This window comes from Mustelus asterias, chromosome 8 (genome assembly GCF_964213995.1).
Source record: "Mustelus asterias chromosome 8, sMusAst1.hap1.1, whole genome shotgun sequence".
NCBI lineage: Eukaryota > Metazoa > Chordata > Chondrichthyes > Carcharhiniformes > Triakidae > Mustelus > Mustelus asterias.
Genome location: NC_135808.1, coordinates 76,015,116 through 76,038,478, shown reverse-complemented (window position 1 = coordinate 76,038,478; position 23,363 = coordinate 76,015,116). Strand labels below are relative to the sequence as shown.

General features: G+C 41.1%; 1 protein-coding gene across 1 annotated transcript in view; it reads right to left on the bottom strand.

Annotated features, from left to right (window-relative positions):
* Window positions 1-12,186: 12,186 nt before the first annotated feature.
* tmem59 (transmembrane protein 59) overlaps window positions 12,187-23,363 on the bottom strand; it is a 41,531-nt gene continuing 30,354 nt past the window's right edge. The window contains exons 6-8 of the mRNA XM_078218268.1: window positions 20,510-20,633; window positions 18,571-18,688; window positions 12,187-13,117 (exon numbers count right to left, since the gene is read on the bottom strand). Coding sequence (XP_078074394.1) covers window positions 12,965-13,117; window positions 18,571-18,688; window positions 20,510-20,633 — 395 coding nt within the window. The 3' untranslated portion in view covers window positions 12,187-12,964. The remainder of the gene's footprint in view (window positions 13,118-18,570; window positions 18,689-20,509; window positions 20,634-23,363) is intronic.

Genomic DNA, 23,363 nt, shown 5'->3' with positions numbered 1-23,363 from the left:
ACCTCAATAAACTACTCCCAATTCTATGAGCTTTAATTTTACACACTAATCTCTTGTGTGGGACTTTGTCAAAAGCCTTCTGAAAGTCCAAATAAACCACATCCACTGACTCCCCCTCATCAACTCCACTAGTTACATGCTTGAAGAATTCCAGTACATTTGTCAAGCATGATTTCCATTTAGTAAATCCATGCTGACTCTGTCCGATTCTACCGCCTGTTTTCCAAGTGCTCTGCTATAAATCCTTGATAATGGACTCTAGAATTTTCCCCACTACCAATGTCAGACTGACTGGTCTTTAATTCCATTTTCTCTCTACCTCCCTTTTTAAACAGTAGGGTTATATTAACTACCCTTCAATCTGTAGGAACTGTTCCAGAGTCTATGGGATCTTAGAAGATGACCACCAATGCATCCACTACTTCCAGGGCCACTTTGTTAAGTACTCTGGGAGATAGATTATCAGATCCTGGGGTTTTAGCAGCCTTCAGTGTCATCAATTTCCCCAACACTCTTTCTCTACTAACACTGATTTCCTTCAGTTCCTCCCTTTCATTAAACCCTTTGTTCCCCAACATTATTTGTGTCCTCCTTTGTGAAGACAGGATCAAAGTATATATTTAGTTTGTCAGCCATTTATTTGTTCCCCCTTATAAATTACCCTATTTTTGATTGTAAGGGACCTACATTTGTCTTCATCAATCTTTTTCTCTTCATATGCCTACAGAAACTTTTTCAGTCAGTTTTTATGTTCCCTGCAAGTTTATTCTCATCCTCTATTTCCATCTTCTTAATCAATCCCTTGGTCCTTTGCTGAATTCTAAACTGCTCCCAATCCTCAGGTCTGTTGTTCTTCTGACCAATTTACATGTCTCTTCTTTGGATCTAATACTATCTTTAATTTCCCTTGTAAGCCATGGTTTGGCCACATTTTCTGATTTACTTTTGTGCCAGACAGGAATAAACATTTGTTGCAGTTCACCCATACACTCTTTGAATGTTTGCCATTGCCTATCCACCATCATCCCTTTAAGTAATATTTCCCAATCTATCATAGCCAACCCTAACTCGTCCCATCAGTTTCCATTATTAAGAGTTTTCAGAGCTTGCTGTTGTAGCGGTGAGGGAAATGTTTAAACATGATGGTAGCACATCCTTAATGCACAGCTGAGGTGAGGAATTAAGTACAGTTTCACAGTTTGTCGTTCTGTGGAACGGTGTGTTTGGCTCTCAATGCATGGTGCATTTTAAAACATAAAATCTAAATGATCTTTACCATTCCTGAATTGGGGTACGTGTGAGTTTGACTGTGTCTTGATCTTATATCAAGAGGATCTGATCAGGACCTGGAAATTAACATTTTTGATGGTACTATTTATGGTAAGTTCAATGAAGGACAAGCATTTTATACCATGCATTGCATAATATATTACATTCCTGCCAAAAGAGCTGTGTTGAACATGTTCTGTCCTTTTAAGACCATTAAAATTAATTACTCAAGGGATATTTAAAGTCGATTAGAGACTTCAGTTCTTTCTCAACATGTACTATTCATCTAATCTTATTTTGGTCTTCTGTATCCTCAAGCTCTTTATCTGCATTTGAACATCTCATCCTTTATGACTCTTCCAGTCCTTCAAAATTATCCCCATTTATTAAGCGCCTGGATATTTTTCTCACTGAATTATCCCTCCAACTGCCTGCCCTCAATCTTTGTACAAAGCATTCAAATTTCCAACCTATAATTTAATTTGTCTTTCCACGCCTCCACCAATCAAGGCAGCTTTCCACGTTAACTCCACCAACCACATACATGTGGCAATACAAATTCTACTCACACCTTAAGCAAGCTTCATTAAATGCCATACTATTTTCTAATCTGCACGGCTAATATTTTTACTAACAACTCCCTTCAAAAGATATGAAATGTCCTATTTAAAATAAACTTGACATAATAGAAAAAAACGTAATTGTGAAATAGCTGAAACTTAGTAACAAATAAACAAGAAGCAAACATTGGCACAAATCAATGAGGTTTGATCAACATTAGTTTCTGTTAAATTATGAGTTTTTGAAACATTGATAACATTTGAATGTACAATATTGAAAAACCTTATCACAAGCCAATATCAAGGAGATTGGCAAACATGCATATCTGGAGCTAAGTTAACAGCTAAAAAGCATTGCGTATGCAATAAGAGATTGCATTTTCCAAAGCTCTCAACAGATCAAAGTTACGTTTCTTCGATAAAATAACCATAAAATCAATGTTGTTTACTAAACCAAAGAGTTTAGTAATTTGGTGTTATTGTTAGTCAGGCTGTCATTTTCCTTTGTGATTTTATTAGTGCCCACTTCTGATATTAGTCTACAGGACAGGTGTACTCGTCTGACCAATCCACACACTGCTGTATATTATCCCTGCACAGTTGTTTGGGAATGCAGTTGCAGTATTGAGACACAATAGACTTGCAGCTCCAGTACTGTGGCCCACACGGAGGACAGTCAGACACTGAAAAAAAATATAAAGATCAAAAAATAGTAACGATTGTTTGACACTGTAAATATTAACATCAAATAGTTGTTTGGTAGCACAGAACCTGAGTATTGCTGAAAAAAAAGGCACCAGGGAACAGTTAACTTTCAATGTTTTGTTTAAATTTGAACCAAACAGGTTGATTCTGATTGGTCAAGGCATTGACCTGGGGAATGAACAACGGAATGGCTGACCCCATTGTTCTCTGGTGGGGGGAAGGGAGGCCAGATGTTTTTCTGGAGGGAGGAGGGAGGCTGGATCATTCTCTGATGACGGGGGGGGGGGGGGGGGGGAGGCCAGATCATTCTCTGGTGGGGGGGTGCGGGGGGGGGAAGGGAGGTGGGTCAGATGTATCTCTGGTGGGGGGAGGAGGGAGGCCACATCACTCTCTGGTGGGAGAGGAGGGAGGCCAGCTGGTCCTCTGGTGGGGGGGGGGGGGGGGGAGGGGGAGGAGAAGGAGGAGGGAGGTGGGCCAGATGGATCTCTGGTGGGGAGGCGGGGGGGGCAGGGGCAAGGGGCAGTGCTGCCACACTGCGGGCGATCGAGGGCGGGGAAGGGAAGACAGCTGCCACTCTGTGGGCGATTGGTGGGGGGGAAGGGGGGCAGAGGGTTGCAATTGGTCTGGGTAGTGGGGGGGGGGGGTGAGTGGATAAGGGGGATAGTTATGTTGTGGGGGTGGGGTGATATTTGTGAGAGCTCCCGGGCCACTTTATCCGCTTTGTGCGGCCTGGGAGCGATGGGACAGGGGCGCATTATTCAAATTTTTTTTCACTGCGCATGCGCAGTTGAAGGCTCCCGTCAGAGCAGCAGCGTTTCGGGGCGATAAACCCCACTCACAGCGCGATTCAGACTCGCGATTTTTTCTTCAGGCTAAGTGCGTATGGGGGCACCTGAGAGCAGTTTCCAAGTCGGATCTGAATTGCACCCAGATTCAGCACTTAGAATCAAAATGGTAAATTCAGACCCCATATCTTTTTTCAGCAGTATTTAAATAAGTACATATTAAGGACATAAAATGTAGGACGATTAGATACACTATTAAGCTCCTTTTGCTCTACCCTAAAATAGGAGGCAGTCACAACCTCCAGTGTTCATTGCACTGGCCGCCTATTTCTGTTTCCTACTCCAGCCCCACAGTCTGAGTGGTCTCGCTGGTGGGCGAGATTGCCATTTCCTTTTTTTATTGAACCCACCTTACCCCCAAGTATTGCTTCTTTTCTGCAGTCCTTATTGGTGTTGAGATAACTGCTGCTTCCAGAGCCTTCAGACCCACTGAAGCAATTGACAGCTCCAGATGCAGTTCCACCCCAAGGGCAACAGACGCAAACTGACAAAAGCAAATATGTTTCCTGGCTGCTGGTGAGTTGACTAATCAAGCCTATCCAAAGGATCTTATTGTCACTGGCCCATGTGGATTTTTCCACATCTAAGGTGCAACTGCCACGAAACAGTTGCACGTGTGCACTTGTGTTTATATGTGATATAAACAATTGTAAATCCATAAGTCTTTGCCCTTTCCAGCTGCAGTTGAACTCGCAATGTAGAGCACAGTTTCAATGCACCACAAATAGAACCATAGAAAAGTTACAGCACAGAAGGAGGCCATTTGGCCCATCTTGTCCATGCCAGTTGAAGACATTCAGGTTCCCTTTCTAATCCCACCTTCCTGCACCCGACCCATAACCCTATAGCTTACAGCACTTAAGGTGCAGATCCAGGTACTTCTAAAAATGTTTAGGATCTCGGCCTTCACCACCAACTCCGGCAGTGAATTCAAGGCACCCACTATCCTTTGCATAAAGAAGTTCTTCCTCATGACCCCTCCACACCTACTGCCACTTATCTTGAATCTATGTCCCCTAGTTCTAGAATTATCCTTTTTTATTGAACCCAACCCCACCTTACCCCCAAGTATTGCTTCTTTTCTGCAGTCCTTATTAGTGTTGAGATAACTGCTGCTTCCAGAGCCTTCAGACCCACTGAAGCAATTGACAGCTCCAGATGCAGTTCCACCCCAAGGGCAACAGACGCAAACTGACAAAAGCAAATATGTTTCCTGGCTGCTGGTGAGTTGACTAATCAAGCCTATCCAAAGGATCTTATTGTCACTGGCCCATGTGGATTTTTCCCCATCTAAGGTGAAACTGCCACGAAACAGTTGCACTTGTGCACTTTGTGGCAGTTGCACCTTATGTGATATAAACAATTGTAGGGAAACAACTTCATCCTGTCCACTATACCTCTTCCCCTCATAATTGTGTACACTTCTATCAAGTCACCCCCTCAGCCTTCTTTGTTCCAAATCTAAAACAATATTGCGTAACTGCTTTCTTAAAAACAAATTTGCAACACAAACACAAATGCGAGCAAACTCTAGGGTGGGGGCAAGTCTAATGCCATTGATTTACTAGACCCTGGTAAGGATTCATGCTCACAGAGCCCAGATTCATCTGAGCAATCTCCACAGTTGTTGAGCCCGTTGCACACTTGGTCCATGTAAATCCAGGAGCTCGGATTGCCACATCTAAACACAAGATAGCTGGGCAGGTTGTGTGGCAAATCACCTGGTAGGAAAGAGCAGAGCATCAGCTGAAGCCACTCAAAAGGAAATTTAAATACAAAACGAAAACTACAATAGATACCTACTGCACATTGCGGGTTCCTTATTCGCAATATCCAAACAATCCTTGATCCTGTGACAAACTTGAGAAGGTTGCAAACAGGTGATACTGTTATCACACAGGAATCCGGAGTGATTACTCGCAGTTATGCAAAATCTGCTCACTGGAAAATATATATTTTGAATTTTAACACTGTTTACTCTTCCCACCTCTTCCTGCACTACAAAAGAGGTGGATTTTCCTTTTGTAGCATTTATTACTTAGCATCAAAGGAAGTACCAAAAAGTGGCCAGCAAAACACAAGCTAACTGTGGAACTAAGTTACAAAATCCAAATATCATCCCTGTAGTTTGATATCTGACATCAACCAGCGCAGACAAACAAGGCAGCAGTCGGGCTGCTGTAATTAAAGTCAATAGGTCAAGAACAGGGAGAGGAAAACAAAATAAACACAATTTATCACCCTGGTCACTAACCTTTCACTCTTGTTGGGAGTGCACATTGAGGCTGGCTGATGGCGGGACAACACCAGGTTAAAATCCAACAGGTTGATTTGGAATCACGAGCTTTCGGAGCACTGCTCCTTCATCAGGTGAGGATTTTAACCTGGTGTTGTGAGACTTCTTACTGTGCCCACCTCCAGTCCAACGCCGGCATCTCTACATCATGGCATTGTGGTATAGACAATTGGTATAGACACTTATATAGGCACTTGGAAGGCTGCCCCTGCCTAAGCCCCCGACAACTTAGAGAGTGAAAAGTACAGGTGAAACACATCTTACTATAGCACGCTGAAACAAAGCAACATGGTGAAAGCAATTAGGCCGAGGGACGCGAGACTTGCATCCCGTGAGTGGGATGACTGAGTTCACAAGCACTGTGCCATGGAGTTTCTGCTCGGGGTACAATCAGCAAAATGCACCCAACACAGAACCAGTCTACAAAGCGAAGTTACACTCAAGTTTCCACACAAATTAGCGCAACCTGAAAGTAAAATGAATCATGAATCGGTGCAACTAAGCATCGTAATCAATCGTCGTCAATTTGTGACTGGAGCACGGCCTTCTCCAGCGTCACAAAGGAGTGGGATTGTCAAGGAACGAGTCTTTCTTCAATTGACTGATTTAACACTCTTGACTTTAGTTTTCAATTGTCTTTGATCAGCACTCGGTGCACAATTCCTGTGACTAGCAGTCAACTGAAGCCACAAAAGTGTGCCCTGCTCTGCTGTCATTTATTCAGTTCGTTAATTTAAAGTGACTAAAAAACAGCAGTAACGGATAAACACAAGAGAGTCAGGATTCAAATATCTGCTGGTCAACATTCAAGAAATGGGCACACTGTGAATGCAATCGGCGGGAACTCGCCAGGCCAAACCAAGGTATGGTCAGTATTGAGGGAAGGGACAGCTTGGATGAACCAGTGTAAAATATTACATGGATACTCATGTGTAACATGGTTATCGACACAACAATTAAACATTCCACTCTACTTAATGTGATTTAGTTCTCAGATTCCACCGATATCCGGGCGCAAATCAGAAAGCTCCGGATTGTATCTAACCTGGAGTATTTTTACGGATGCCGAAGACAACAGCACATGTCAGAGCAGCTACAGTAACTCCCAGTATCAATATCACAATGACAGAGGTCCAGCAATACTGCCTGGAAAAGCAGTGGGGAGAGTCACGCTGGTTACAATCCCAACGATCTGAACAAACACAAACATATTTATATCAATTCACATTCTTCTACAGAATCTATTCTTCAATGAAATGCAAGGTGCATCTGAAACAAAAGCAGTCACGTTCCCACTCAACACATTTACCTCTCTTGCTTTTGTTGGATTTCACGGATATCGTTGAACCAATAGGAGTGACATCAAAACTTCGCTATGTGTTGAGGGAAGGGAAAACACAAGTGGGAAATGTTAGTAAAATGTGTACAATCCTGCATTGAACATTACAATACTACCACTTGTCGGTATCGTTTTCTTTGGTACCGTGCTGATATTTTCTGGGCTATTTCTATTCAATTTCATTGTCTTCGGTTCCTGCCGCATAGCCAGAGTCCTTACTGCTGGGGAGACTATTTCACAGCAGCAACCCGGCGATTTCCATTCTTTCAATGCTAGTCTGTCACTTAGTAACTAAATGAAACACAGATAAAGAAAATAGACAAGGATTTCGTTTGTGCCAGGACTTTACCAAAGTAACCATTGTCCAGTACAGCTGCACACAAATCATGGACCTCCAGTATCAGCCCACACACTATTATAAAAACAGTCACCTGGATTTAAACCATGGTAAGAGAGGAACTGAAAGAGACTGAATGCAAGTGGGTTACTGGGCAAAAAGTAAGAATGTTAAAGCTAATTTTCCTACATCTTATATTTCTGTCTATTTGGTATAAATTTGTTTCAACAAAATAAAGGATTTCTTGCGCCACAGCACTCAGAACTTCTGCAAGTTTCCATCGGCGAGTCTGAAGATTTCCTCGAATCTACCAAGAAATTGAACACGTATCTTACAAGGATTCCAACAGACGTTGCATTTTGAATGATCTGATTTAAATGTTTTGAATTGATTTCAAGGCGACTGTCTTATTTTATAGCAACGCAACTAGCCAAGCTAAACCTACAATCGCAATCATTACTTAGGCATTCACTATTGAACATTGCCAATTTGCCCAATAGCTTGGGAAAGAATCTGACATCTATACAGTGCCTCTCGCGTGGGGAGGTTCTAAATGAAGAGGGTTGTGTGTGATTACTAAGTTACACCCAGCGTTTTATTTTACCATGGCAACAAATGACTAAAATCCTCTCTCCCACCTCATTCCAACTTGTTGCAGATCCAAAATTAGTTTGAGGTTGGTTGTGACATTTACCTTTTGAATCAGATGGTTGTCGGTGCAACCCATTCCAGAGTCTACCCAAGAAAGATTTCAGTGCAGTGCTCAGGGATACTTGTTCAAAGTATCCAATGAGACTCTAAACCAAGTTTACTTCTCATTGCTTATTAGCCTGTATTGCCTCTCTGACACCATTTTGAAGAGGTGCAAGGACATTCTCCCCAGTATTCTGGTCAATATTTATTCCCCCACCAACATCACCAAAACAAATATCTGGTCGTCATCACAATGCTGTTTATCAGACTTTGCTGTCCACATTGTGTAGTCATTTTAACAGTGCTGCACTTCAAAAATGCTTAATTTGCTGCAAATCTGTTTGAGAAAAGGAGCTGAGGCCGGCATAGATCAGCCATGATCGTATTGAAGGGCTTGGTGGCCCCTACTCCTGCTTCTGTTTCTTGTGTTCTTGTGAAAGGAGCGATATTAATGCAGATTTCATTCCTTTTCTTTCAACTGTCACAGCAATCCCAATAAGATTGGACCCGATTGTATCAGAGTTCCATCATATAATCCATGCAAAATAGTGATCTTGAGCTAAGGATATCTGTAAATAAAACTGAAAGTCCCATCTCTACAGAAAGACAAAGTTATGCCTTAAATTTAGCAAACCAACCCCCCCCCCCCCCCCCCAAAACGAGGTATGCAGGTTCCACTTAGAAGCTCACTAACCCATCTGGCTGAGATAAAAGTTGAAAAGCACAATTATGATTGGCTTGAATAGGACTGTAACATTAAAAGCATTGTCACCCCTTTTCTAAAGAAAGGATTTGGAAGGATATGTAAATACTGGGTTTGAAGTAGTGCATTTACACAAACTTCAAAAGAGCATCGAGGAAAGACAAAAACACTGATCTGCTATGCATTGAAATTATTCCCTCAAAGGCTATAAACAATAAGCATTTAATTGTCCCAGTATTCATTAAATACTTCAAATGCTTAGCGTTCACAAGTCTCTGGTGCCCCACAGAAATTATCTGCCTTAGGTCCTTGTTTAGTTAAAGTGTATGTAAAAGTAGTAGAAAACATTGGGTTACTTTTGTTACTTAAAACACATGTTTGAAGATAAGGTTAAAATATAGGAGAGCAGGTTAAATAACTTCAAGTAAAACAAGGTAACGCAATAAAAGAATGTAGCATGTTCATTCGGCAAAAGTTGTAATGATTAGACAAAGAAATCCCAGTAATAACTATGTGAAATGAAGCATCTTACTAACTCATGATAGTTCCCTTAATAAAGTGCTTTGTTAGGCTACCATCAGAGATTATTTTGTTGAATGCACAAAAGGCAATTCAAATTACCTGGTGTACTGGCCTTGGATAATCCATTAGTTTAGGCACTGGAATGTTCAAGGACACACCAAACGGAAATCACTCAAATTAACAAGGCAACACTTTTTAATTCAATTGTGGGATGTGGCTTCACTGTCGAAGTCAACATTTATTGCCCATTTGAAAATACCCAAGTCAGTATAGCGAGTGATTTGGAGGGGAATTTACACAGGTGGTGATATTTTCATGTATCTGCTGCCCTTGTCCTTCTTGATTGTTGTAGTCATGGGTTTGGAAGGTATTGGAAATTTGGCCTGTCAGCTACGACTCTCACCAACTTTTACAGATGCACCTGGAAAGCACTCTTTCTGGTTGTATCACAGCTTGGTATGACTCCTGCTCTGTCCAAGACCATAAGGTGCTGGACAGCCTCTGGGGACTCAGGTGTAGAGTTATTTGCTGCCGGGTTCTTAGTCTCTGACTTGCTCTTGTAGCCATGGTATGTATATGGCTAGTTTCCAGTCGACAGTAACCCCCAGGATGTTGATAATGGGTAATTCAGCAATGGTAATGCCAAAGGTCATGAATGTAGCCCAGTCCATCACGCAAACCAGCCTCCCATCCATTGACTGTCTACAATTCCTGCTGTCTCGGCAAAACAGCCAGCATAATTAAGGATTCCATGCACCCCTGACATACTCTCTTCCACCTTCTTCCGTCGGAAAAAAGATACAAAAGTTTGAGGTCACATACTGACCTACTCAAGAACAGCTTCATCCCTGCTGCCATCAGACTTTTAAATGGATCTACCTCGCATTAAGTTAATCTAACACTACATTCTGCACTCTGTCCTTTCCTTCTCTATGAATGGTATGCTTTGTCAGTGTAGCATGCAAGAAACAATACTTTTCACTGTATACCAATACATGACAATAATAAATCAAATTTAAAAAACTAAGGAGTGTCGGTGAGTTCCTGCAGTGCATCTTGTATACGGTACTCACTACTGCCACTGTGCTTTGGTGGTGGAAGAAGTGAATATGGGTGGATGGGGTGTCACTCAAGTGGGCTGCTTTGTCCTGGATGGTATCAAGCTTCTGGAGTGTTGGAGCCGTAGTCATCCAGGCAAGTGGAGAGTATTCCATCACATTCCTGATTTGTGCCTTGTAGATCAAAGGACAATACAGCACAGGAACAGGCCCTTCGGCCCTCCAAGCCTGCACCGCTCATGTGCTCAACTAGACCATTCATTTGTATCCCTCTATTCCCAGTCTGTTCATGTGAAATGGTGGACAGCCTCCAGGGAGTCAGGTGTAGAGTTATTTGCTGCAAGGTTCCTAGTCTCTGACCTGCTCTTGTAGCAATGGTATTTATATGGCTAATTTCCAGTTGACAGTAACCCCCAGGATGTTGATAATGGGTAATTCAGCAATGGTAATGCCATAGAATGTCATTGGGCAGTTAGATCATCTCTTGTTGAAGATGGTCATTGGCTGGACCTTGTGTGGCACAAATGTTACTCATCACCTATCAGTCCAAGCCTGGATATTGTCCAGGTCTTGTTGTGTTTGGACATGGGCTCTTCAGCATCTGTGAATGCGCTCTAATTTAATGATGGACGGATGGTAATTGATGAAGCAGCTGAAGGTGGTTGGGCTGAGAACACTACCCTGCTGTAACCAAGAGGTTGTTTGTAACAAGGGCATTTAGGAGCAAATAAAAGCGGAAGGGAGTTACTTCAGCTTTTTGGCTAAGATCAAGCATCAGATTAAGTCCAAGATGGGGTGCAATGCCTTATCTGGTCAGCTTGGATCTTGTTTGTTCCTCTTGTGGGGGCCATTAATTGGATTTAGAATTAGATTTTGAAGCAAGCAAGGAAAGGATTTGGGTTTGCCTGGTCCATTCTGAGCACAATGCATAACTTAAAGGATAGAGTAAAAATCTAAAAACATGGAACCAGGGGAGAGAAATTCTTGATACTTTACCATTTATAGAATTGAAAGCACAAAAATGATCAGCAAATTATTTGAAATGAAGATTAATAGGGCATTGTGGTTTAAATTTAAACACAATCTAGTAAAGGTTAATGAGTTTGGTTATGAATATTACTTATTCATAGCTTATAGTCTTCCTCTTTAAAATACATTTGAAATACTTTCTAAACACCAAGTGTACTTACCACTGAAGATCTTGTTAGTCTGATCATTTCAGATGCCACCTCAGAGAATTCAGTGAGGCAGCATATCAACTGTGTGTTCATTTAAGACTGTGGATCTAGCAACAAGATCTATTCAATCTCTTCTGCTGAATAGGAGCTAAATGAACCATTTTGGTCACCTTGATGCAATAATCGATCTACCTTGTGCGCTTAGAGCAATAGCTTCATTATCCCAGGCTCACAGGCCCCAAGATTGAACGATGTACAGTTATTGGGTCTAATTCAAGATGTAAACAATGTTTTTTGATGATTTTTGTATTGGTTATCTTGTCACTGGCAATCTGACATTGTTTTTTTTAACCTCGTACACACACTGCAGGTTTAATGACAAAGCAAGTTTCCATATGATCACCTAGCAAACATTTAAAATTAAGGCTATTGTTTATCTCTCAAATTGTCAAGGCCTTGTTTTGTCCACCCCAAAACAAATTTTATACTCATCCAATTCTATTCACTCCTTTGTTGACAATACCACTCTCCAACAACCCACTGATCACACCACCCAAGTGCAGACAATCCAGAGATCAGCAAACTCGGTGAATTCTGTTATTGGAGGATCAATTCAAACATTTTAAATGCACTTTTTTAAAAAACTTTTAAAATAGTGAAATAAGCAGAGTCCTGCAACAATTCAGAGGTGGTCAAACCAGTATTTATTTTATATGATTCCTTGAACAAAAAAAAAATCTTGTCCACAAAACCCATGTGAGGAAATATTACATTTTGATCAGAAACTACAAACACAAAAGCTGGAGTTTGATTATAAGTAAAATTTTTACAGCAAATCAAAGCAAAATATTTTAACTTGGAGGAAAAATGGAAATGCATAAAAGAAAACTCAGCTGAGATGCAAATAAAAGCCACAAGAGGTCTATGAATTAATTTTTGAAATTAAAACTTTAAATTGTGTTCTTGGAGGTTTATGTGGCTCAATATTTACATAATTTATGTGTGCACAACTGTTTCACGTATCCAAGAGCATAAGTCATGTCATGATGCAGGTACAGAAAAAAGGATGACAATACATCAGGTCATAAATTGATTAAAACTTCAGGTAAATGTCCATTCTGATAGTAGAAATAACATAAGAAATGTTACAGGCAGTGACATTTAATCTGTACAAAGGAACAATGCGATCAGTGCGATCAAAAGGGGTCCGCTACTAACAAGTTTTCAAACATGCAGACGAGTGTGTTGTGCAGCATAGAGCTGTTTATAGCTCAGATAGCTTTAATAAAACAGCTCAAATCTACAAGTCAGCTTAAAAAAGTTCCAATTACTGTTTGTATCCAGGAATGTAACAAAAACAATATTTATCTTAATTTTGAAATTTCACCTCAGACATTTGGCAAAAACTACCACTTCAAATTTCAGAACACAAGGGGGGTCCAAATTTCATCCTGATTGTCTAAATCGTCGAGTGGTCCAAGTTCACTTTAGTAGGTAAAGGTCCTGCCACGTCCCTTTCATCCTTGGATTTGATGATAATCAGAGAAGATGCTGGATATGGGGTTAGCTTCAATTCATTCATAAATTCCATGTCTCCATATATGCTCAGTTTCTGTAAAAGCAAATCACACCTAATCACTGAAAGCTTGTGATTTTCTATATTTGTTAATTCCCCATTGGGATTTTCTTTTGTAAAGCATCATTCAATTTCTTTCCGGGTCTCATGAATGCAGATGTTTGTGCAACTGATTATGTCTTCAGTTACCAGCCACATGTGCAGATTCCAGTAGTTACTGGCCAGCAATCAATGACGAGGAGACTTTTAAGTTCCTGCACCACCCCTTCCCTCATTACTCTGCAACTCAGAGGCACTGAGTCAATTGCTTCAATTAGCTGGAAATAGGCTACTGATTGAAGTCAATCTCTTACTTGTTCAACAAGTTTCTCCAATAAGTAGTTCAACTATGCCAATCTGGGGAACCTCCCTTTTGCACTTTTTCTGGTCAAAGAGGGAAAAATCTGAAGATCTGCCTCTAACAATTTTGTAAAATCTGGAAGCATGTGTTTCATTGGGGAAGCAGAGCACAAGGGTGCAACATTTGGAGCATTAAAAACTCTAGCTTCTAATGTTCTTGATGGTTCAGGTAGTAAACACAGCAGGTGCAATGACAATAAGCAATACAAAGCAGAAGCTTTCAGAATTGACCATCAATTCATGCCAAAGTTCCTGGAACTCATCTGATATGGCACACATCCAGGATTCCCACTTCTAATTACTATCCACTGGAAATTGGGTGCAAGGATGCCAGATAAGGATAGTCTCAATATAGTTTGGGATAGTCAGCCTTCAGTGTTAAGGCTCATAGATGAAGAATGACTGCTCATCAAGGTCGAGGCTGCAAGCCTTTCAAGACAGGATGGAGGATAAAAATGTATCCAAATATCATAGATTTTACCCGAATAGCAGAAATAACCATGTCATTTCTTAGCGTTGGTGCAAGGGCCACAGAGCAGGCAAAGTGCTCTCTTTTGATGGGATTCAGACCAATGATTTTTAAACTTGAGATTTGAGTTTTTAAAAATCTATGCTGCTTTTGAACCAGTTCCATCAATTATCATTCAGTTACACTGTTCATTCAATGGGAAAAGAATAAATTAGGAATAAAAATCAGAAGGAGGTCACTGACAGGCAGTGAAAACTACGGTCAAAGTGCCAGCAGTAAAAAGGTATGGCGAGGTGTGGATGAGAGAGAAGTGCACCTTGAATAAGTACAAGGAAACTTTAAAATATATACAATCAATCCAAATACGGTGAAAAACATTTTCTTCCCCTCAGCCATAAACTCATTGAATGGCAGAACATTGAGTTGAATGGCCTTTTCCTTCAGAAACAGACCCTTATTCTATTTGTCAGTGCTCATTTTCATTCCCTCCTCCCTCACCACTTTCCTGTCATAAGCTGATATAAAGAGAAGGCAAAATAGGGATTTAAATACAGTTTTAAAATGTATCTTAGAAATCCTAGAAACCCTACAGCACAGAAAGAGGCCATTCGGCCCATCGAGTCTGCACCGACCACAATCCCACCCAGACCCTACCCCCATATCCCTACATATTTACCCACTAATCCCTCTAACCTACGCATCCCAGGACACCAAGGGCAATTTTAGCATGGCCAATCAACCTAACCCGCACATCTTTGGACTGCGGGAGGAAACCGGAGCACCCGGAGGAAACCCACGCAGACACGAGGAGAATGTGCAAACTCCACACAGACAGTGACCCAAGCCGGGAATCGAACCCAGGTCACTGGAGCTGTGAAGCAGCAGTGCTAACCACTGTGCTACCGTGCCGCCCATGGATCATAAACTGAAGCTGAGTATTTTCTAGTAACAGGTTTGGAAGATTATCGGTCTTCAGCATCAGGGAATGTTGCAATGCATAGAGAATATGACGACATTGAAAATGGAGACACTGCTTAAACACATTAGTACCTAGTTAGAATAATGCATTCACTCCCCTAGTTGGCACTATTATGTAGCCAAGGACATTAAATTCTCCACAACAGTTCCAATTGTACTTCAGTCAATAGGAAACACTCAAAGCGAGGATTACACTAGGTGGTTAATTTTCTTCCAATTAAGGATTCTACTGGGATTCCCAATAGCACTCATCAGGTTATCCAGGTTTTGTTGCATGCAGGCATGGATTGCTTCAATATCTGAGGAGCTGCGAATGGGGATGAACACAATCACCAGCAAACATTCCCACTTCTTGAAGGGATGGCCATTGATTAAAACAACTGAAGATAGTTAGGCCTACCCTGAGGAACTCTCGCAGCATCCTGGACTGGAGATGACTGGCCTACAATGAGAACAATCTTCCTTTGTACTGACTGTTGGGGAGGCCTCCTCTTCCCCCCCACCCACAAAGCCCTTTGCTGATGATTGACAGTAGACCAATGGAGTGGTAAACGGACAGATTGGGTCCATCCTGGTGACACAGAATGGTTAACACTACTCACAGTGCCAGGGTCCCAAATCCCAATTTGGGTCACTGTGTGGAGTTTGCACACATTCTCCCTATGTATGCACGAGTTTCCTCTGGGTGCTCCGGTTTCCTCCCACACTCCAAAGATGTGCAAGTTAGGTGGATTGGCCATGCTAAATTGCCCCCGAGTGGGGCAGGCTGGGGTAAATGCATGGAGTTATGGGGATAGAGTTTGGGTGGAATTGTAGTTGGTGCACACTTGATGGGCCAAATGGCCTCCTTCTACACTGTAGGATTCTATGAAATACACTTCTATCCTGCTTTTTGTGGACAGGAAATAACCAAGCAATTTTCCACAGTTTTGGGGTATTTGCCAGAGCTTTGTTGTCGTAGAGCAGCTTAGCTTGGGGTGCAGCTAATTATGGAACATAAATCTTCAGCATTATAGCAGGGGCGGCACGGTAGCACAGTGGTTAGCACTGCTGCTTCACAGCTCCAGGGTCCCGGGTTCGATTCCCGGCTCGGGTCACTGTCTGTGTGGAGTTTGCACATTCTCCTCGTGTCTGCGTGGGTTTCCTCCGGGTGCTCCGGTTTCCTCCCACAGTCCAAAGATGTGCGGGTTAGGTTGATTGGCCAGGTTAAAAAATTGCCCCTTAGAGTCCTGGGATGTGTAGGTTAGAGGGATTAGCGGGTAAAATATGTGGGGGTAGGGCCTGGGTGGGATTGTGGTCGGTGCAGACTCGATGGGCCGAATGGCCTCCTTCTGCACTGTAGGGTTTCTATGATTTCTATGCTGTTGACAAGGTTCATAGCCATTGCTGGATAGCATGCCTTCAGCCTTTACTTCATATCAAGTGGAACACAGGAACAGGATGAGGCCATTCAACCCATCAAGCTCGCTCTGCCATTCAATAAGATTCATCACTGATCATCAATGCCACTTTCCCATCCTATCTCCATATCCCTTGATGCATTCATCTTCAGAAATCTATCAATTTCTGTTTTGAACATGTTCAATGCTTGAGCCTCCACAGTCCTGCGGGGTAGAGAATCCCAAGATTCACCACCCCCAGTGAGGAGATTCCTTCTCATCTTAGTCTTAAAAGCCTACTCCTTATTCTGAGACTGTGTCCCCTGATTCTAGACTCACCAGCCAGTGCAAACATCTTATCGACATCTGCCCTGTCAAACCCTGTAAGAATTTTGTAAGTTTCAATGAGATTACCTCTCTCTCTTCAAAACTCTAGAGAATACAGGCCCAGTTTCCTCAATTTTTCAAAAGAATTACTGCCATCTCAAGGATTAGTCCTTCTATGGCAATTATCCTTCCTTAGATGAGATGACCAAAACTGTACACAATACTCCAGGGAAGATCTCACCAAGGCTCTGTATAATTGTAGCAAGACATCTTTACTTCTGTACTAAAATCCCCTTGTGATGAAAGCCAAAGTACCATTTGTCTTCCTTATTGCTTGCTACAACTGCATGCACTTACTAAAATAGCCATGAAACTATTTCAGTGACTCATGAACAAGGACACCAACACTTTTCAACCTCTCTCCATTTAATAAATATTCTTTGTTTAGTCTATCAAAGTGAATAACTTCATATTTATTCACATCATATTCCATTTGCTATGTTCTTGCCCATTCACATAGCCTGTCCAGGTCTAGTTGAAACCTTTCATTTTCCTCACAATTCACATTCCCACTTGGGTTTGTGTCATCAGCAAAATTTGGAAATATTACAATTGGGCCCCGCGCCCAAATCATTTATGTAGATTGTGAACAGCTCTGGCCCATGCACTAATTCTGGAGGTACCCCACTAGTAACAGCCTGCCATCGAGAATAATTTGTTTATTCCTATTCTCTTTTCTGTCTGTTAAGAAATTCTTAACTCATACTAGCATATGACCCCCAGTCCATGCGCTATGATTCTGTTTATTAACCTTCTGTGTGGGACCTTATCAAAAACCTTCTGAAAATCAAATGCACCACATCCACTGGTTCTCCTTTACCTATGCTAGAAGTAACATTCTCAAAAACTCCCAATAAGTACGTCAAACAGGATTTCCCTTTCATAACTCCATGTTGACTCCGGAGTGAATAGAATTGGTTGAAGACTGGCATCTGTGATTCTGGGTAGCACAGGCAGAAGCCGAGATGGACCACTCACATAACACTTCCAGCTGAGGAGGCAAATGCCTCCATCACCATTGAGGTGGATGACTTTTGTGGAGCAACTGGCTATGGCAGGACTGCAATATTTTGATCTGATCTGTTAGTTATGGGATTGCTTAGCACTATCACATGCTTCCATTGTTTAGCATCCATACACAGCCATGTGTTGTAGCTCATTCGGTTGAAATCTCTTAAGTATGCCTGGTGCTGCTCCTGGGATACTCTCCTATTTTTGACATAGGGTTGATTCCCTGGCTTGATGGTAATGATAAAGTGAAGGATATGCCTGGCAGAGGTCACTGTTGGTCGAATACAATTCTGCAGCTGATAGTGCCTCATAGATGTCCAATTTTCAGCTGCTAGATTAGTTCTGAATCCATCCCATTAGCACAGTGGGAGTGAGAGCACAACTCAATATAGGGTACCCTCAATGAGAAGATGGGACTTCATCTCCACAAAGACTGTGCGGTGGTCACAAAACTATTATGGACTGATGCACATGACAGGTAGACTAGTGAGGACAAAGGTCAAGTAGGTTTTTCCCTTTGTTTTTGTTCTCACCACCTGCTGCAGCCCCACCTGGCAAAAATGTTTTGGCTAGCAGTTTTAAAGGTGCTGCCAAGCCACTTTTGATGATAGGCATTCAAGTCCCCCATCCAGAATTCATTCTGTGCACTTGCCACTCACTCAGAATGTCTTCTGTGGTATTCAGCACGGAAAAGAACTGATTCATCACCTTGTGAAAGAATGATCAAACATGGCCCACAGCACCGACCACTCTGTTCATGTAGCTAAAATTTAGCCACCCATTTTCACACACATACTCAACTTTCTTCACCCTAATTACAGGTATTTTCTTCAAATTTGATAATACAAGGAATATATCAGTCTTACCTCTGATGGAATGTGCTGCTCAACAGCTGTGGCAGCAGTAGCACAACAGATCCACAGCAGCACCAGCACAGAGAGCACCAGGGTGGTGGTTAATATCCAGCGAGGTATCCCTGCATTCCTGAAAATAAAGCAAATTGTTTGCCTTTAGCAATCCTCTATTTCATAACTCATTATGGCTGATGAAGATTATTGAAAAGAGCATGAACAAAAAAACTTTGCAAATGTTTCTATTTTTGTCATTCCATTTCTAATGCGCACAGTTCCAGGCCTATACTGTGCAAGTTTGTACCAAGGAGACTGTGGGAGTGACCACAGCAAGTCACCTGCCCTGCTTCCCTTCCTGTGAAGTACCCATTTTCTGACTCAGTTGATGCCAAAGCCTTATGTTGCATTGAGCAATATTGCCAACTTGGGGAGAATCATAATTCTATGATATATTACATTAAGACACCTAATGAGCTCATGGGAAGGAAACAAATTAAGGTTAAAAATGTTAAGTAAAATAAATTAGTGATTTTTACAATAGTCAATAAATAGATCAAAAAACTATGCTACAATTTTTAAATTATTTCTGTGCTGACAGTTGAGTGGTTACTTAACCTGGAACAGTTTTCTAGTTATTTGCTGATCATCGAGCTACTGAAGTTAAATCCAGAAGGTGAATGTTGGTAGTGTATTATCCATGGAGAACTCAACTGTCTTCGAAACAGTTTCCACCAGAGTTTGAACCTGTTACCACCTGACTTTACTCCCTTCTAGTAAGAATCAAGTGATAGTAATAAGGATCAGGGATCTTCAGTTGATCAATTCCACAGCAAAAGAATTCAATAGTGTTGGAGTAGGCTATTCAGTTCCTTTATCTTGTTTCATCATTTAATTAAAATACTAGCATTTACGTGGCCCCATTCACAACCAAAGGACATCTCAAAGCACCCTGCAGACAATGAAATATTTGAGATGATACTGTGTCTTTAAGAAATGTATTTTAATCATGTTTCTTTGCAGAATTTTGTCAGCACTGTGTTGTCTGCAGCCTGTGTCCTCTAATTGTTACTGAAGCAATATAATGGACACCATGCTGATTTTAATCTGAACTAATGCAAGGTTCTGTGGTTTAATGGTCCTTTGGGGATTGCTGAGTGGACCTTGATTTAGAGATGATTGACAGGTCAGGTGATAGACCTGGGACAGTTCCCCCCCAACCAAAGTACAGTTTTTAGTTTTGTTCCTCTGATGCTGCCAGAAGCTGATGAAAGAAGGCAGTGTCTGTCTCTTTCTCTCTAGGAGCTTTTTGGAAAGTTCCAGGACTGGAAAGCCTCAGATTTGACCCAACATTCAAAGGGACCAATTCAGAGCAGATGTTAAAAGCTGCAAATCCAACATCAAATGAGCATACTTGTTTCTGTACCAAGTCTGAAGAAGGGTGCATGTCTGTGGGGTGGTGTTTAACTTGGAACAGAGATAGCTAACTGTTAAGGATTATACTGTGTTATGTTTAAATCTGGTAATTGGTAAACATTATGCTTTTTTTGTTATATATTAGCTGTGTTTTTAAATAAACTATTTGATAAAAGCTTCTTAGTGGATCACTTGAAATCGTACCTGGAGTGAAACACCTTATGCTCATCAGTGCTAAAATCACATGTAAAATGTCGGGTCTGGGCTAATTTCATAAAACACCTTGGAGTTTCTGACCTGGATCTTAACATTTGTGAAATGTAGTCACTGTTGTAAAAAACACATCAAGCCCCCAGAAGCAGCAATTAAATTCTAACTAATATGCATCTTAACTCATTTGTCTTGGTTCCATAACCCTTAATACAAGGAGTGGATTTCTGCACGCATTAAATAATCCATTACAAACAGTAATTCTGAGGCTACTAGCACATCACAATCCCCATCTTGATTTTTCTGAGCCACAATTCACCAAAATACCTACTTTGACAGACATTCCAAGACACTCTGGTACTCCTGCTCATGACCGTCCTTTAAATATAAGCCAGTTCCATGTTCCCTTCTGAAAGCTTTTCTGGTGTCATCATATATAGCTTTGGCTATATGATCTATTGATAAAGAACATTAGAGACAGTTTTCAGACATAATACTTAATTTCCAGCACTAGTTAACACTTTTGCTGGCAACCTAGATGCACAGTCAATAAACATAGTTCAAGGAATCAATGCTGATGTCAGTTGGAAAGGTGACAAGGTTTTAAGTAGGTTTTAAAAGCTTGATGATGGTTAGAAACAGATGAGAGGGGAAAATAAGGAAATCCAATTTTGACAGTGAAATCATCAATTGAGCTCAAAATTTGGGTGATGAGGCACAATTTCAAAACAGCAAATATGCAGAGAAAAAGGACGTGGAATGGTGTGTTAAGAGGAAGTCAGAGAAACAACAATGACCACAATAATGACTCAGCAGAGAGAGAGAGAGAAACAAGATATTATAGCAGCTACAGATGAAAAAAGAATTCAAGCAGTGCAAGGAATTATACAAGAAAATCCTTTATGGACATGGAAGTAGTATTCCAAGTCCAAGGCAGTTTGGTGCATTACAAGTAAACAATATGGCATTCTTATCAGACAAAAAACTTCAAGATACCTTTAATCAAGATAAAAATGGACAATTCAACTGAGGGAATATTAAGAATATTAAGAAAACTGATCAAAATCTTGTCAAAGAAGCAGGTTTTAGGGATCTTAAAGAGGTGGAAAGATTTAGAATGGAAATTCCAAAGCATGGGTCTTAGATGACTAACAGCCACCAATGGTGGGTCATCGAGAACAAGAATGAGGGGAACAAAAAGTCTAGGGATAAAGCTGGAGGGCTGGAAGGAGTCAAAGAGCAGAGGTTATGAAAGATTTGAACAAGAGGATCAGAAGTTTAAATTTGGTGCTGCTGGTGGACTGCAAGCCAACAGGAATGATAGGTAAAGAGTTTGGAGCTGGAAAGGATACAGCTCATTTCCTTCTCCTACACCAACAAAAATGAACAAAACTGGTGGAACAATGGGTTATATTTCATTGAACAGGGTGGAGACCAGAAAATTCAGGCAACTGGCCAAGCAAAACAATAATAAAGGGAATGCTGAGAGTGGTCACCCATGGTTATTGCCACACAAGTGCAGACTTGTAATGTGGGGAATGTATTCGGGTGGACCAAATACAAATTAGTAAAACACTGGGAAAGAGCAAATGCAAGTTTGTAAAAATTAAAAACTGCACATGGTTATGTAAATGTGATGAATTTTAAATTTTACTCACCCTCAATATAAAGAACTGCACTACAGAAAATTTTCATACAAATAAAATTATGCAACAGTGCATCGGTCTCATAACAATTACTTTTTGGATTGCAATCTATAAAGCCAGCAATATCTCTATAATATATTCTGGAATTTAAACTTCACAGTAAAGACGCCAAAAGCCATATATCAGAATAGCTTTAAAGTCAAAATGGTGCCCAGTCCAAAGTCAATTTAAGAATTTTATTCCTGTTCTATTTAGTAGCAAAACAACAATTTAGAAACCAATTTGGTTATTTTAGATCATATTTTCAAGAGAAACTGCATAGCCTCCACAAGTATTAGATCTACGTTAAACATGAGCAGCATAATGTACGTTTCTCTACTTCCACTTCAACCCCTCCTCCTCACTCCAAAGATGCAATTTTTGCTGGATTAAAAGTTCCCTGGCTGCCAGCAGCCCTCTAGCACATGTCAAAGATCCTTCGGATGATCCTGGGTGGTATGTGACAATGCTATTTCACCATGGGCAGGGACAGTGGGAGAGGATAATCAAGACCTAACCAAAATCTCTGGGCTCATTTTCTCACTCAGGTACATGTTTCAGCAGGTATTTTTGCAGCAAGAACCAAAATTGGTGTAGAATAGTATACTGGCAGCAAAGTTTGGTTGAGCAGATGTCCAGAAGTTGGAAATCTGGTTACACGAGGAGTGCTGTAATCAAGTCTGGAGAGATGAATGGATGTGTGCCAAAGCTACAAGTTTATGATGGGGTCAAACGATGATGAATTTAGTTTTCTCCAATGTGCAGCAAAAGGAAAGTGCGGCTCATGCAAAACTGAACGTCAATATCTTCGCGAGGGTGCAAAGGAGATTTTCTAGAAAGGTATCAAGGTTGAGGGACTCCAATTATCCAGAGACACTAGAGAAGCTGGGATTATTCTCCTTGGAGAAACAGAAGTGGAGATTTAATAGTGATGTCTAAAATTATGTGGCATTTTCAAAATAGATAGGGGGAAACTCTTTTCATTAATAGGACAATCAGTAACAAGAGGACACAGAACCAAGCAGGTAATAAGGAGAAGGTTTTAATAGTAACTTTTAAAAGGGAAACTGAATATATACATGAAATAAGATTGAAGTATTATAGGGACCAGCAGAGTAGTGCTGTCTGACAGTACACAGTAACTGAGTGATTGGAAAGAGACAGTTGAATTCATGATTGAATTCATCAGCAGACATGTGAAAGCTGACCTGAAGACTGCAGGTGACGATGTAGATTAGTGAATCAAGAAGTCAATAGCAGATCCGAGGACCTCTGGGGCTATGGCAGGAAAGTGAATTCATTAATCAAAATGCTCAGTTCCAAAAGTGGATCAGTAAGAGCAAAATCAAGCACGGGAAATTCCAGTAAGCTAAACTACGAGAAGACCAATTGTAGGATGGTATGCTTGAGCATGCCAAAGATTGTAGAAAAGTCAAAGAGGATAATGAAGGATGGTCACAGTCAACAAGAATATCATACATTACTTTTGATGGAGCCATT